General features: G+C 35.1%; 2 protein-coding genes and 1 long non-coding RNA gene across 3 annotated transcripts; all 3 read right to left on the bottom strand.

Moving 5' to 3' along the window:
* Window positions 1–794: 794 nt before the first annotated feature.
* LOC140007532 (uncharacterized) lies at window positions 795–2823 on the bottom strand. Its single transcript, XR_011814844.1, has 3 exons — window positions 2194–2823; window positions 1512–1608; window positions 795–1420 (listed from the first exon to the last, which is right to left on the bottom strand). It is a non-coding gene; the product is annotated as an uncharacterized lncRNA (long non-coding RNA).
* A 75-nt stretch (window positions 2824–2898) lies between these two features.
* On the bottom strand, window positions 2899–5671 carry LOC140007337 (disease resistance protein RFL1-like). The gene is made up of 3 exons (XM_072050070.1): window positions 5636–5671; window positions 2958–5213; window positions 2899–2910 (listed from the first exon to the last, which is right to left on the bottom strand). Exons 1-3 carry the CDS (start codon window positions 5669–5671, stop codon window positions 2899–2901), a joined length of 2304 nt encoding a protein of 767 aa, XP_071906171.1.
* Window positions 5672–12133: 6462 nt separating this feature from the next.
* On the bottom strand, window positions 12134–13164 carry LOC113687820 (uncharacterized). The gene is made up of 2 exons (XM_072050876.1): window positions 13022–13164; window positions 12134–12814 (listed from the first exon to the last, which is right to left on the bottom strand). The coding sequence occupies exon 2, from the start codon at window positions 12812–12814 to the stop codon at window positions 12308–12310; it is 507 nt and encodes a 168-aa protein (XP_071906977.1). The 5' UTR covers window positions 13022–13164; the 3' UTR covers window positions 12134–12307.
* Window positions 13165–16919: the final 3755 nt, after the last annotated feature.

Below are 16919 nucleotides of genomic sequence, written 5' to 3' on the forward strand. Positions count from 1 at the left end.
GTATTCTTAAATCATGTGCTAAAATAGGTGAGTTTCTCTGTTTCTTTTTCTTTTTTAATAAAAGTGGCATTCAAAATCAAGAGATAGTTGGAATCATTAAATGGTGAATTCCAAATCGGCTTGTGTTTACGGATAGATTGAAATAAAATGCTAAGAAATAGAGGATGGATTAATTTTACAAATGGGGTGACAAACTTGTGTTTAAAATTAGAAAATATGTATTTATAGAATTATTTTTTCATACTTGAAAGAAAAAATTGGGACCATTGTAAAAGTTCAAAAACTATGTGTGTTGTCCACAAAAGAGAACAATAAGTCAACAAAAATTAGGGTCAAAAAATAACAAAATTACAAAACAACCAAGCAAATATAACATACATGTTAAATTTAGGGAAAAATAAATGGCATGATTGGAAAATATGGCAAACACCTAAAGCTAAACTAATACTTGTAAATAGCTAAGGTGGCCCATCTCTCCGGATCACAAGGGGCAACAATGACTCAAACAAAAGAGGTACAAAGAATAAATAAATTACAAAGGAACCATAATAATATAGCATGCATCTTCCGGTGTCCTAAGTAAGAGAGAAACAGCAAATGACATTATCGAAAAATGAAGCACCACTAAGGCTAATGCTAATCACATGAAGAGGAAATTGCTGACCAAGAGGAAATGTTTCCATGCAAGAGAGCCACGCGGACAGAAGTGAATTTCCAGCAAAGCGAACACCATTGAATGGCAAAAGACCAAACCGCCCCACAAGCTCACACAAATCGTACTATAACCAGCCCAATTTTACTGTAGCAATCCGTACTCCCGCTTTTAGTATAGTAAAGACTACAATAAAAGTAGTTAGTACGAAAAATGGCTGGCGACTCCAGTTCTCAGTTAACAAGGCCCTCTTTTTGACCAAGATAGCCCACCAGTCATGGAATTTCAGTTCAACATATCCCTGCCACCTTAGAAACCTGAAATAAAATTCAAACTAAGAATAAGTGGTATTTCATGAAGGTGAGGTTTTACCATTTCTTAGCAATCTCATAGGGCTTGTGCACTGTTACATGAAACATTAGATTTCTGTAACAGAGTGGCATCTGAACTGATTGTATCAAGTCTTGTGATTGACGAAAATTTGATGTACAAGGATGGAATAGCAGAAGAATAGCCGAGTTTCAATGACATTCATTCATCCAAAAAAATCATTCTAGTCTTCAAGTTGCTTTAGTCTTCATGTTCACCTAGGTAAGAGGTTGTTATCAATGGCTGATTGATTGTGTGTTTGATTTTTCAGGGCATTGTATGTTGAACTTTTCCTCGACTGAAATTATATTGAGTGCACAACATTGGCTAAAGATTGCTGGTCTTCCCTAGCTCCATATCTTGCAAATGTGGTTTGTTGTCCTCAAAATGAGGCCAGCCCTGTATAAAAAAAACATCATCTAGGTAGGAATAGAAAGCTACACATGATGAAAAACAGCAACTGTAATATAGCTAAAGAAGAAGCATGTACTGAAAGAAATTTGGCGTTGGTGGACAAAGCTTCATTTAACACTTGTTTTTGCAACATCAACTCTCTTGCAGCAGCAATTTTGTGGCTACCTGGTAACCTGAGAAATATTGGCAAACAACACTTGATCAGTATAGTCAGAAACACAAACCAAAGTCATCCATGATACTAACGCAAGTACAATCATGGAAATTACGTTGTAATTCTACTTCCTTCCAACTTATTGTGGCTCTCAATATGAAATTTCGAATTTAAACATATGCAAACATATATACCCTTTAACTTTATCTAGAAAGCCTCTTAAGAGAAGGGGAAAAACAAGACAACTTTCAACAGCGGGAAATGAAAAAAGGAAAATAACAAACAAACAAGAAGAAGGAAAGAGATAGAAAATAAAATATTTAAATTTACAGAAATAAGAAAAAATTTTAAAAGCTGTATGCAGTAGATTATATGCAGAAGAAAGAAAAAGAAACTAATGTACCTTGAGCTCAAAAGGTGTTAGCAATTCTGCACCTCAAGAAAGTTAAAAAAAAAAAACCTTGAGCTCATTACAAAAAGTGTTAATCTCGATTCCTTCACAATAGCAAATTCTATGCTAGTGGAGAAGCAGATCATTTTGGGGAAGAAAGCTCAAAGAAAGGGGATGGTTGGTAACATTTAAGGAAGGGGAGAAAACACGTACATGAGAATCCGTAAGGATTTTGATCAAACAGGTGGTCTTCATCAAAGAAATGGGATCCGCTACTGCGTGGTAAAATATGGGTCAAGGGCATTTTTGGCACAAGGATTTTCCCACTCTAACGATTCCCACCACTCTTTATCTCCCTTGATTTTATGAAGAGTGCTAGGAAGAGATGGTAGTCCGTTGATGGTAGGAAGAAACAAAGGCAGCCTCTTTGCCTTTGGACAACCGGATATTTCAATCTGATAGATTGAATTGCAGATCAAGGCTGCCTTGCAAATATTATTCAATTGTGGCAGCCAACACAGATTCAAAAACTTTAATTTTGGAAGGATGACTGTGGCGGTGGCTCCACTTGAAGTCAATTGGATGCCATCTGCTGCTATCTCCTCCATTCCTTCACAATCTTCAACTCCTAATATTTCAAGATTTTGAAGGTTCTGCAGCAACTGCAGTGTGAATAGCTGCTTCATGTTGTGACATCTAGAAATCCACAATTCTTTAAGGGAAGAAAAGGTGCTAGCTGGAAGCAAATATGGTTCTGAGTCTCCGTAAAAAAGACCAACCAGATTTGGCAAACGGTTGAGGCTTAGCACTTGGAGATCACGGAGTGGACTAAAAGACGAGACTTCCAACTGACCACGTGGAGAAGCAAAGGACAATTGCCAGAGGAACTCTATTCCAATCAAATCCTCAATAACCAATTTAGATAAGTGGCTTAAATTTGTAAAATTCCTAAAAGCATCTGACAAGCAGCTAATGACCATGCCCTCACAATCCTCGATTGTCAGACTTTTCATGTCATCTGGCAAATAGTTCCATCCTCTACCAAGCTTAAACTGATGGAAATACAGTTGTTTCTCCTGGTCCTCACAATCACTGTCCCCGTCATAAAACGGATCCTCAGTTAAGATGTTATTGATATAAACATTATAGTATTTTGGCCACCGAGTAATTTTATAAAAGTCCGTAAAAGGCAAACATCCTATAAAAACTTCTAATTGGTTCAACACTTCTAAATCCATAACTTGTACCCTACCATATGGCAATAATAGCCATTGAAGACGGTGCAATTGGGGAAATGTCCCTTTTGGTATTATCTTTCGTCTTACAGCCCAACACTCACGCAAGTTAAGACTTTCGAGGTTGACCAGTGACTCCCAGCCTTCAGGTAAATCCTCAATCTCAGTTCTGGATAGATCCAAATCCCTCAATTGCTTGAGCTTTCCCAGTGGTGGCACAAATCGGAGGCCTCCACAACCCTCCAAAATCAGAGCAGTGAGATTCACCAAGTCTGAAACAAAATTAGGCAGTTCTGTTATATTGTAGCACTGAGATAGATTCAAAACTTTAAGTCCACACATGTGCCGAAAGAATGAATCTGGGATTTCTTTTATGGAAACCCGAGAAAGAAGCAAGGTTGAGAGCTTAGGACAATTTGGTGACCAGGCTGGTGGAATTTTTATTCCTTTTAAAGTTTGTGAATAGAAGGAAACTGCACGGAGATCTTCTGTCCACTCTTCTTGTTCCAGTGCTACTATTGAATGTTCCTGTCCTAAGCTTTTCACCAAGAATCGTGGTACATCATCTCTGCTGCTCTCTGGTTTGGAGTTTCCATGCGTGATCCTTAATGCCATGTCTCTGACCAAATCATGCATCTTCACACAGTCATCCCCTTCAGAATCTCTAGTTTCTTCCAGCAAGCAAACTCTTATCAGTTTGTTTAATATCGTTTGACCTTGATCGAATGCTTTTGACGTTGAGCCCCGTTTTGACATCAGCTCTGCCCAAATAAAGAGGTCTATTAGTTCCTCTCTTTGTATTTTCCGATCTTCCGGATAAAGACAGCAATACAAGAAGCAATTCTTTTCACATTTGCTCAGGCGATTGAAACTCCATTCCAGAATGGGAAACACATCTCGTTCCATCTCATCATACCCTATTGAACATGTTTTCAATTGTTCCAATGCATTTCTCCACTCACAAATATCGCTCACACCTCTCATGCTTCCAGCCACTGTGATAATACCAAGAGGCAAACCACCACACTCTTCCACTATGGACTTGGCAATATTGTCCAAATCTCCTTGAAGCAACGTCTCGCTGCCAAGTCTATACTTGAACAAATCCCAAGCTTCGTCTTTGTCCAAAGTTTGCAAATCAAATTTTCTTTGGCATTGTATCCTGTTGCACACTTCCAGTGAGCGTGTAGTCAAAATCAATCTGCACTTGTTTGGATGAAGAGGAATCCCTACCCTGTCTAAACAAAATTCTTCCCAAACATCATCCAAAATGAGCACTACTAATCTCTTCATTCTGCTGAATGCCCCACGCAATATATCTGCCCTGACTTCTTCCTCATCCCTATTTGACAGACGAATGCCTAAGACATTGGCAATCTTATCCTGCAAACTGGTGATACTGAAATTTTCTTGAGATACTGTAACCCAAAGCACGCGATAATTGTTCTTTTCTAAAAGATGGTACTCAATGTGCCTCGCCAGTGTGGTCTTACCAACTCCGCCCATACCATAAATCCCAATGCTTGATATATCATCGGTCACCAAGCATGGCCAAATTCTCTGCAAAGCTTCCTCGAACTTTACTCCAAACAATTTGGTTGGCAGGCATGGCTCCCCAATTTTGTCATAAGTATCGAGCACAAGCCCATTGAAATGGTGGCTCTGCTGAATAAGTTCTTCCACCTGAAGCTGCAGCTTTCCTACAGGATCCTCCTTTAGTGGAAGCCTCCAAGATGATCCTCTTCTTTCCAATGCATCAATTTCAGGACTTAATTTTTTAACGTCCTTCAACCAACCATCAACTTCACGTTTCCTTTTCTTTTTACCTGACATTTCTTCTCCCTTCACTTCTTCTTCTACGTCAGATGCTTTGCAGCACAATTCTTGCCATTTCCTTTCCAGCGATTGCATGTTGTCCATGTCGCTCCTTCCCATGTAATCTACTACAATCAACTCTGCCGTCTTTTCTACCAAAGCTTTCCCAAATACTTGTATCATCTAGAATGCAAAAATATATCAAACTTAGGTGCAGAAGGCAAATTGAAGCAAATCTGAAAATTAAAATTGAAGAAAACATCAAAGTTACCATGAAACTGAACTTAGTCTACACATTGTTTAGGTTTTTTTTTTTTTTCTTTTTCTGTGGGTAGGTCATTGTTTAGTAAATATTAATAACCAGAAAAAGACAATGTTTGTCACTCAATTTAATAATTGTTTTGGAAATAAGCTAATCTAGGATTCTTCTGACTGACAAAAGTACAATAGTTCATTCAATAATTGGAGAAATGACAAAAAATTCTGAAGATTGATTTTGAAAAACTAAGAAGAAAATTTTTTTGAAGCACTAAATTGATCATAGAATATCTAAACCCACAAATTTTGGAGTTTCAATAATTTTACCGAACACTTCTATACATTACCTTACGGATTCTCATTATCCCACACCCAATCTCCATTTCTCGTTTGTCTTTGTAAACATTGAGTTCGTTGAAATACTCTTCTTCTGTAATATTTAATTCCGAAGTACTTTTCCTGTGTAATATTTAATTCCAAACTTTATGGGATTCTGAAGAAGAGTTGGCATAAATTTTTAGGCAAAAACTAAGGTCTAAGCCCTCATCACATGTACAAAATATCTCTAAGAACCATTGATTTTGTGGTGTAAATTTAACCCACTTGATGCAGCTAACTATTTTTTTTAAGTGCATGATTCATGTGTTAAAAAAAATTCATCAGGAAAATGCATGTTCTTTGTTTATCCAAAAAAAAAAAACGAAAAGAAAACTATGCATGAAAACCTAAAAAGAAAAACTATGCACGAAAACCTTTGAGTTAGATAACTTGTGTAAATTTTTTTTCATTTTTTTTTAATTTTGAGTTCATCAAATTAAAGATCTAAAGAGAATAGGCAATAGGAGTGTACCCTAAAATATGTTAGGATAAAAATGGCTCAAGCACATTTTCAAACACATTTTCCCTAAATATTTTTTTTTTTCAAAAAAGTAGAAGGAGTAGGAGGAGGGGGACATGTTTCATTAGTGTAGTTTTGTTGCTTATTTGTATTGTCTAATTTATTAAATGTGAACTTTTTGAGTGGTAATATATATATGTATTAATTTTTTTTAACTTTTAAATATTTTTTATTTTTTTTACTAATACAACTTATATACGTGCATAATAGGTATTTATGGAATAAAATGTTCATCTCTCTCCTTAAAGCACTTTTCTAATGTTCCTTTTTTTGATTGGCCTTAACCTCATAGGAGGTTTGTGTAATTTTACAAACTTCAGGAAATGTTAGTGAAATTGTCAGAAACTTGAGGGGATGTTTCTGAAATTGTCCCTACTATCTATTGAGTAGTGTACACTCTCTTCAAAGAATGTCTACTACGTATACTAAATATTAGGATAGTGTGTTTTTATCCTTTGGCTTATGCAATACGATTTCTTAAAAACTATTTCCAAGCTATGAGAAATTTTAAGATATTGTGCTTTAATTATAAGAAAAATTACATGACTATTTAATTTTCATGCATATTGATTCAGCACTCATGCCAAGTAATTAATTGATAGCATCTTTTAATCGTATACTATATTTTGTTAGAAAACTGTTCGAATAGAAATTACCCATGCATCTTATATAATTCTAGACAAATTGATCGGTAGAAAAATCAAAGTGATCACAACTTAATAAAAAAAAACTTTAAGACATAAGCATGAGGCATGAGAAAGCAAATGCTGTCAGGATTGGTTTTTCATTTTCATATAAAACTTTGAAAGGGCTTTTCTTGGGTTTTGTTAGTGAACAAATGTTTCAAAATTTAGTTGGAATGAGCCTTCTAACAACATAAGATCAATTAGTCACAGAACCTTCGGTTACTCCAGGACCTCTTCAGACTCTCCTCCTCCCCATAACGCAGGAAGCTATCGTATCCGAGTGGGTGCTTAGAAGGAGCTGTGGTAGTGCATAGATGTTGCAGATGATTTGCTTTTCACTTTTCATCATTGCATGGACAATTAAAATTTAAAAGCTATCACCGCCGAAAGGGAAAAGACTCGGCCATTGATGTTGACGAATTGTCCAGAGGAAAAATCCAGGAAGTTGCAGGCAGGCTTTTCAAATTTGGAAATGAAATTATCTAGGGAAGGCAACTAGTGGGCTTGAAGTGGGGGAGCCTTCCCCCTTGCCCCTCGCCCGTCTCCCAAAAGCTCCGTCCGCCTCCACCCAGCAACCCCTGCACGTGCACGCATGGGTGTCCACCTCTATTTTTATTTTTTTATTTGACTTTATTTATATGTATACAATGCTGATAATAAATTTACTAATTATTTTTTTTTTAATTTTGAACCAATAATTCAACATGAAATAAATTTTAAAAATTATTTTGATCTTTGTGAATTCATTTCTCCATATAATATGAAATTTTGGTAAAACAAAATGTAATCATTCTTTGTAATTACCTTTTGCTTTCTTTTTATTTATTTGGTAAAAGGATATCTTTCTATGTTATCTATAATCATATATATATAATCATATTATTTTATCTATATTATATTCTCCTGATTAAGAAGCATAGCTTCACTTCTTGTTGTAAATGAACAGTTATCATTGTTAATTGGACGAGGAGAGGAGGTGGAAAGTTACCAGTGAACATCGAGAAAGTCTTTGGAAGGAAGATATCTGACAAAAATACTTTTGAATACAAGTCCCTACTCCTTTTTTTTTTTTTTTTTTTTTTTTCTATTTTTACTTTTTGATAAGAAAAGGAGAGTCCCTATTCCTTGATCTGCCCTTTTGGCACTTTATATTTTTTAGTGCATAATGGAAATGTAGCTTTATCTGATTCCAAATTCACAATTAAACTGTAAACAAGAATCAATTTATTTCTTGTCAGCTATAGGATGTGCATTCATCAATAACATGCCAATAATTTTCATGGGATTGGACTGCAATAATTTGGGTACTGTACACTTATTATCTGAATGACACGTCTCTGTTGCAAAAGCAGTGTCCTTTACTACTTGCCAAGCACTAGATTTTCCTATCCGATTTATTTACTACTTGCCAAAAAAAAATCCTTTGAGGTCAATGGCATCCAAAAATTTTGGCATCATGCCACCAAAACCTAGCTAAAGAAACAAACAATTATCACCAAAAAAAGTTGCTACTGGTAGAAGAGGCTTCATTTTTTACTTGATGTAAAATGTACAATAACTGCACAATTATATCAAACTCCCGGTCTTACTTGCCCCAAATCAATTTACTACATATGATAGGCAAGGAACTGGGAGATATTTCAAAGGATAAATTACATATAACTTTTTGCGATTTCATCTATTGTCACATGACCCACTAATATTTTAAAATGTATACTTCACGTCTTATGATTTTGTGTAAAGTGAAAATTTGATGAAAAATAACCTATGTGACGTCGTTAGTTAAAATATTAATAGTGCCCTTACTTAAATGTTAAATCAATCAACAACTTAACCACCTTATGTAAAAGTAAAGGAAGATTACATGGATAAATACAAAATTACAAGGGGGTAAAGTGATTATTTATATAAATCATAAGAGAATTACATGGATATTAATATTTTATCACATGCACCGCGCATTTGGTATAAACGCCATAACTGATAATGTATTTCATCAATTTTTCATTTTACATAAATTCACGGGGGGTTATGTGATTATTTTAAAACTTTACAGGACCATCTGGCATTAGATAAAATCACAGGGGATAACAAGTAATTTACCCTATTTCAAAAAATTACAAGCTAACTTCAGTAGCTATAGTTCACCTTGCGGTTGTTGCTGTACGGATGATCAGTACCTCTTGGACCAAGGTCCCTTTAATCAAGGAGAATTGGACCCTTGCTTTGCAGCTTAAAATGGAGTACCTGATTCTTTCAATCTTGTTTTAGCTAGTTTTTTTTTTTTTTTTTTTGTATTTCACTGGTACAAGTTTCTTCATTTTTGTAATGGAATGTAGAGTTAATATAGCTGATGTAAGTATATGAGAGTTCTCTCTTTTAGTCCAACTTAGATGCTAATTAATGAAAAGCTATTATTGAAAAAAAAAGGTTGAGCCACCTCTTGGCATTAACAACTCCTGATTATCATTTCAAACAATATACACGTATGAATTCTTTTGAAATTTTCAGTTCTGCAGTGCAATAACAAAAGCCAATCTTTGATTCCATAAGCCAACAGCTCAAGTGATACTAACAATTTATGTGATGACAAGTAAAAATTGCAAAAAGACAAATAAACCAGACTTTCTTTTAAGTCAATAATATGCAACTGACCACATACTTCTTTTTATGCAATTTCAGATGTCCTTAATTCCGAACTGTTCATGCAACAATATACACAAAATGATTTTTTAATATTAAGCAAGTATGCAACAAAAATAAAAACAATAAGACGAGACAAAATGAACAAAAGGCCAGAAAAAAAAGATAAAGAAAAAATGCTAACCAATTTTTGGTTACCTTGAAATGTTGGAAAACAAAAATCTCAGCCCTTATCTGTATGCTTCGACTGGAAGAAGTTGAGAAAGATGATAAGCAGCCAAATCCGCCAATACTTCCTTTTCTGGCTTCTACTTTGTGGGCTAGTTTTCAATACCTTTTCATGTAGAGGCACGAATGAATGAGAACATGATCCACATTGGAGAGAGAGAGTAAAAATTGGGAGATCACGGGGAAGGTTTAGGAAATCAGACTCATTATGAAGGAATCAGTCGAAAGTTTGTAAACATACATATCTTTCTTTAGGTAAGTTTTATTAGCGAAATTATATATATTCAGCTAGTCCTTTTCATATCCATCCGTGTAGCTTCTCAGCAGGAACCACATTGTTCAATTTATGAAATTATGATTCAAGACTTTGCTAAAGTCGGTCAATGTAAAAAAGGTGGAACTAGTAAAGCATGCCGAAGTGTTTAAAATTGAAACAACAACAAATGCTCTTTTCACCTTCCACCCTCCTTCGTGCTAAAGCTAAAGTTGAGGAGTCAGGGGAAAATGAAAACGAAAAAAGAAGGGAAAAATCGTTTTGTTGCTGAACTGTTTAAATTTTAAAAATGCATTTGAGTCGCGCCTTCTCTGCATGAGGATGCGTGGCACTTAGTACCATTTCCATTTATAACGAAAAGTATATGTCAATTGTGTTAACGTTATATGGTGCTATTTGGAACGTACATTCTAAATTTCTTTTTTAGCCACAATATGATATTTAAAAGTTGGGAACGGTTGTCACCAGCAACCGTTCTTGCCTCATTTTCTAGTACGTTAACATTAAGTTAGTTTAATTGGTAAGAACGGATCAATTTTTTGTAAAAAATTATGTATTTGAATCTTGCTGTTTATATGAGGATTGTGTTCATAAGTAACCTATGGTCCCAAAAATATGTGTGCATAAGTGACCTATGGTCGTGAGATTACGTGCTTTGATATGTAATGATGACAAGAGCCAAATTCACACAAACATTTTCCGACCAAAAAAATTGTATTTAAATGTTTTGTATTAATGGTGACATTTGGGTGAAATGACATGTCTTCAACTTTTCCCCTCTAATTTCAATCCCTTTTTGCTTTATACTACTTTTCATTCATCAGTTAGTTGTGGCAATCTTTATATTAATTGAACGCAGTACTTAATTATATTTTTTACTACTGCTTTATTTTCTTTATGCTTTTCGTATGGACGAATGGACAATAAAAGCTACTCCATTATTGGCAGAGGACCAGCATTACAAGGGCTTGGCGTTCACATTGACGAAAGGAAACATCCAGGAAATTTGCACCTAGAAAGACTTTCTCAAATTTTGGGTGAAATTATCAAAGCTTAAGTCAGAACTGCTTTTCAATTTCTACATTGATTGGACCAGCAGAGGACCACCACCGAAAGGGAAAAGACTTGTCCGTTGACAAAAATGAGGAGAGGAAAATCCAGGAAGTTGCAGGGAAGGCTTTTCAAATTTAAGAAGCGGAATCATTAATAAGTGAAATTTGAGTAAAATTTTTTAATCTTTGTTTTTTCTGATTCCATAAAAAAAAAAAAACAAAAAAACTATAAACCTTCCAAGAAAGAAGAGGAAAAGGGATAGTTTAAGATTCTGAACCAGAAACTATCAGTTAATTAATGTCACTAACAGTGTCATCCAGATATCAGGGGATACGACATTAGTGGTTTTAAGTAGATGTCAAGCTGGAGGAAGGATTATATTAAGTGGTAAGATGGGGAAGATTGTAAGTAAGAGATTCTAAATTTAAGAACTCCCACTTAAAAAAATTAACAGATTAAATGTCAAGCTGCTGCAAAATTACTTGTATACATTTCCCCTTTTCGTCTTGTCTCAACTTGATCTGCACAAAATTCTTACTTGAGCAAATAACATAATATTCTTTACATGTCTTGAATTTTTCAATCAAATTCAATTACTCTAGTATGGTTATTAGTACATAAGTTAAAGCGTTTTTTGAAAAAGCTATTCAGTGAATACAACTTTTGAGCAATAAATGCCTAGAAAAATAAAAAAAAATATTTTTTAAGAAACATATTATATTTAGTGAATGCAATTTTTAAGAAATATTTATATTTAGTGAATACGTTTTTCATCTTTTATATGAAAACTACCACTCTTTGTAAATTTCTTTTAAAAGATCATACTCTTGGGAATTTACTCCTCAAGAGGACCGTGTGCTGCCTTTCAAACTACTACAAAGATAGAGGTGCATATTTTTCTAGTATCCACAAAATCTTAGTGAAGTACTTATGTTTTACTATATATTTATTTGTTATTACTACCAGACTATGTATTAGACCATGGGAAAAGAAAAGGGAAAGCAATTAACATTTATACTATCAATCAAAAGACTAAAAAGATATGCATAAATGAAGTTCACTATTTCTTGCAATCTCAGGCCTTAGATTTCACCTCAATTTTATTTTTAATTCTCTTCCCTCTGGCTCAACCAGTTAGAGTCTTACAGAATACAGAGTAATAAAAAAAGGGGGAAAAAAAGATCCCGAAGGAGATCAGTCCCATCCAAATAATGCTGCTGCCTAATCAATTTTATCATCAACTGTGGTTCTCCAAATTCTGCTGATTTTCCAGCAAAAGCCCGTCAAAATGCCGGCTTTGCTCAGTAAATTGGACCACCTGATCTTGCATCTTTCTCACATGGCCTCCAACCAAGAAAAGTTTCCAAAACTTCTCCTGTTGTACCCTTCTCTGCAATGCAATGAAATCATTCTCTAATTTTCCAACATCCTCCAACCAATTCTTCACCTCTGATTTCCTCTTCTGTCGTCCTGATAGCTCAGCTCTTTCCACAGTCTCCTCTAAGTCAGATGCTCTGCTGCTCAACGCCTTCAAATTCCTAGCCAGCAATTGCATGTCTGATCTCCAACCCAAGTAACTTGTCCCCGTATCCACCGATACATCTGCAGCCCTTTCAACTGCTATGTCCTCTACCTTCTCTTTAAACTTGCCAAGCAGTCTTGCCACTTCGGATATAACCTTCGCAATGATGTTCACAATGATTTGCAGCATCTTATCGACGGCCTTCCAAATTGCACCTGCCATCTAATACAATCCGACCAAAGAATGTAAGATTTCAAAATATAAAGAATTAACGAGAGTAACTGTGCCCTCTTGACCTGCAAAGCGCGTGCCTCGTTGCTAGTTTATGTGCGTCAAGTAATATATAAAACTGTAACAGGAAAGATCTATTGACAATATAAACTATTCCTTAAAGTTTTGGTATACTGTTCAATTGAAAGTGCTGCGTACCTCACAAGCATGAGAAAAACTGGTGATGGATAAAAGGGAATGATAGACTTATAGGGGGAGAAGGCAATTCTCTTTAAGATGTTGACGTTGACGATGAAAATCATGGAAAACTGGTGAGAAAGTCTTGGGAAGAAACTAGGCAAAAGTAGAGGTGAGACCCACACTACAAAATGAAGGGTACTGAAATTGTTAAAGATTTCGCAGCCTATAATATATCAGTTGATACAAGATTAGATGTTAGAGAACTAATTGTATGTTTTATTTGTGAATATTTCCCTTAGATTATGAGCAAATATTGTGCTAAGAGCTGGATTTTAAATCATATTTGGTTTTTAGTTTTTTGACCAAATATTGTGGGCCAGCTTGAAATTTTTGCCGATCATTTGGATGTAAAGTGGGCCGAGCTTTAAAATTTTGTCGATCATTTGGAATGGAATCTTTATTTCCTTTATGGACTTGGACACTGACTATCTAAGTTTAGTACAAATATTCACTTTCACTTTTATTAGTACTAAAATATTTGTTAGTCTTATATTCTAAAAAGAATCCTATTCCTTTTAGTGATAGGAAGTCGTGAGTACTATTATATTGGGAGCAGATCATAGGTTTTTGAGTTGGACATTAAAAATGAACGATTATATTAGGAGTTGGACATAGGTTTCTGGGTTGGACATTAAAAAGGAACGATACTTCGGCCTTTGTGTTTCTTTCATTAGACAAAATAAACTTTCCCTTGTTCCTTCTTTTTCTCTTCAACAACGAACTCTAAAAATAATTTTGGCTACGAATCCGCCATGAGGAGTGGCTGAACTTTCTTTCTAGTTGGAGGATAATCAAAGGTTTGGTTCGTTAAAAATTGTGAGATCTAACTTAATTTTGTTTGTTTTATTTATTTATAAGTATTTATATATTCGTTATTGAGATGAATGTTTTGTTTGAATTAAATAAAGTCCTCTTATTTGGTTTGAGAAAATGATCTACTGCCATCTAAAATACCAAATTCATGATTGTTTGGTAGGTTTAGGTTTTGTGGTGGGTGATATAATTTGATTATAGTAGAAACTTTCAAAGTATTGTCACGGGAGTATATAATCTAATCTAAATAAATCGAACGAACTTGTGCATTTGTTAGTTAGAACTAGTACGCCTTCTAATAATTAATGCTGTTAATAGGGTAAATTCTAAGAGTTTGTTTAGGATTACTTAATTGACAAAGGAAATAATCACATAATTTGGCAAAGGAAACAATCACCTAGTTTGTTGTGATTATCAAGGCAATAAGGAGAGTCAGGTTGCTAGAGTTTGCTGACAATCATAACCAATTTATTTATAAATAAATGATTTTATCCTTACATCAACTATTAGTTAATGAATCAAACTGGAGATTGGACCTTTGACATTGCAAGTCACGGGAAACTTCCAGCGAAGTTGCAAGAGTGGCCTATGAAGTTGACTGGCATGTAGAATTTACGGAAGAGTTTAGATTGAATATTAGAGTTTAGATGGGATGAATGATAACACAATCAACACTAAGGACCACATAGGGTTGGTGTTGGGGAATCACATTTATAATTTCAAGTGGAGAAATTCTATGTTGTAATATGTTTTAGGTGTACGTCGTTATCATTAATTATTTAACAGCAACTAAGAACCGACGTAAGGAAACTTCCAGGGAAGTATCAAGAAAGTTTTTTTGCCCCCAATGAATACTAGGACACTACTATTGCAACCCATGCTACGCACGGACTTGCGTTTAATATAATAATAATAGTAATTGAATTATCTATATTAGTTACATGAAAAAAGATTAAAAAATATAAAAGTGCTATTTTAGTATCTAATTATATTGTATTTATAAACCTTATCTGGAACCTTGATGAATATTAAAAAATATGAATAGGAAAATGTTATTTGCACTTCATATTTTGTTATTTGCACTCCCATCATTTATTATATCATATAGTTTAATAAATGAAAACTATATAATAAAAATGATAGTGGGAGTGCAAATAACAAAAAAGGGAGTGTATATAACATTTCCGTATGAATAAAGGTCACAAAAATATCTAAAGAAATACTAAAAGCATACCAAGCGCAAATTGTTATCCCTCCCATTCATATTCTCTTTTTTTGTGTCATTTCCCGTTAATATTCCCCTATTTTTCATTACCCTCTTCTTCATCTTTCTAACACAATCTTCCCATATCCCTCCAATTCTTTTCTCTCCCACAAACTCTACCTTTCTTTTACCCTGCCCTGCTTCTATCAAATTGTTCACTTTTTTATCCAATTTCACAACCTATTTACCTCCTATCCTATTACTCTTTTCAACCATATATAGTTGTAAATAATGACCAATTTTTGAACTTGTTCTTCAACAAATGAGTATGAGTATGCAATTTTATTAACTTTGACAGGTGCCGAACCTGTGCAATAATAATTACTAAAAAGTCCTAATTACCACCTCAATTAAATAACTATAGAACAAATCCAAGTACTGGAGCAGGGACCCTAGGTGTGCAATGGGTTACTTGATTCACCCTGTTCCCGAAGAGTTTGCTTGATCCGATATACTGGATTTGTCTATAAAAATACTAATTTTGCGTACAATGGCAAGTAGGGTCGATTCCACAGGGAGCAGGTAGGAAATTATTTCTTTCCAAATTAGTAGAACGAAATTGGGGGATTTTCAATGGGAGGCAAATAAAAATAAAATAAAATAAAACAAATAAAATTCAAAACTAACTCACAAAGCACAATTCACTAAAAATAGCAATTAATAAAAGTTCTACCCAAAGGATCAACTGCTCAGGCACGGTCCAATTAAATGATCATCGATGCAAAGATATTTCCTCCATTTATCACTAGGTTGGTTATAGCTATCAATAAGCTCTGACAACCAGTTCTTCCTTACCTTTTCGACAGTCAAGGTACGACCATTGACTGCTTCCCTAACCAGATAACAACCCTAGGTACGACCGTAGGAATTTAATTACCCAATTGCATTAAAGCTAGAAGAACCCAACCCTAACCAATAAACACGCTAAGAGGGTTTATTTAAATTAGATCTTGCGTTTCCCCATCATAAAGCCAATTATGGTGGTTGCCACGGGGTGTCAATTAAATGAACAATTACGGATTCTATTTAATTAGCGTGGCAGTAGACTATTAAATTAAATCAAATACCCGACCGTTGATATTCAATTAATAAAATACCCATGAACAATTAATTCAGGAAACACACGAATAGCAGTAAATTGGAAGAAATAATGAAGATTTGATTAGATCTCACAGGTTTTATGGACCGCGCCCTCGCGTCACCCTTTGGGTAGATGAGGAAATTAGCCGCTCCTCATCGTTTCAATCCCGCGTGGTTTAGTTGAATACATTAAATTGATTTCCGAAGAATTGGAGAAGCACAAGAGAAAACCCACGGAATTTAGAAAAGTCAAAAGCAAAAAGTGAAGAAAGGTCTCCGTTGTACAGAGCCCAGATGCAATCCGCAGAAATCTTTAATGTCTGGCCACTAGCCGCTAGCCGCAGGCGAAACCACAGTAAAGAAAAAGAGAACAGGAGAAAAGTCTCTGACAAGGAGTAGAAAAAGGAAAATAAAAGCTAAGCCTAAAAAGTTCCTCCTGAATCTCGCTTCTTCTTTTCCTCTTGTAGCCGCCGCAATTTCCAAGTCCAAGGCCCACACGTCTGGTACAATTCAATCTGCAAAAGCCATTTCCCCCTTTGAGTTTTGATCCCATGCGCCTGGTCCACATTAGGGGTGCAAACGAGCCGAGCTCGAGTCGAGCTTTGGCTAATCGAGCCGAGCTCGAGTTAATTTTGTGAACCTCGAACTCGAGCTCGAGCTCGACGAGCTCAAAATATCAAGTTCGAGCTCGAGCTCGAG

The sequence above is a fragment of the Coffea arabica genome, chromosome 5c (assembly GCF_036785885.1).
Source record: "Coffea arabica cultivar ET-39 chromosome 5c, Coffea Arabica ET-39 HiFi, whole genome shotgun sequence".
Taxonomy (NCBI): Eukaryota; Viridiplantae; Streptophyta; class Magnoliopsida; order Gentianales; family Rubiaceae; genus Coffea; species Coffea arabica.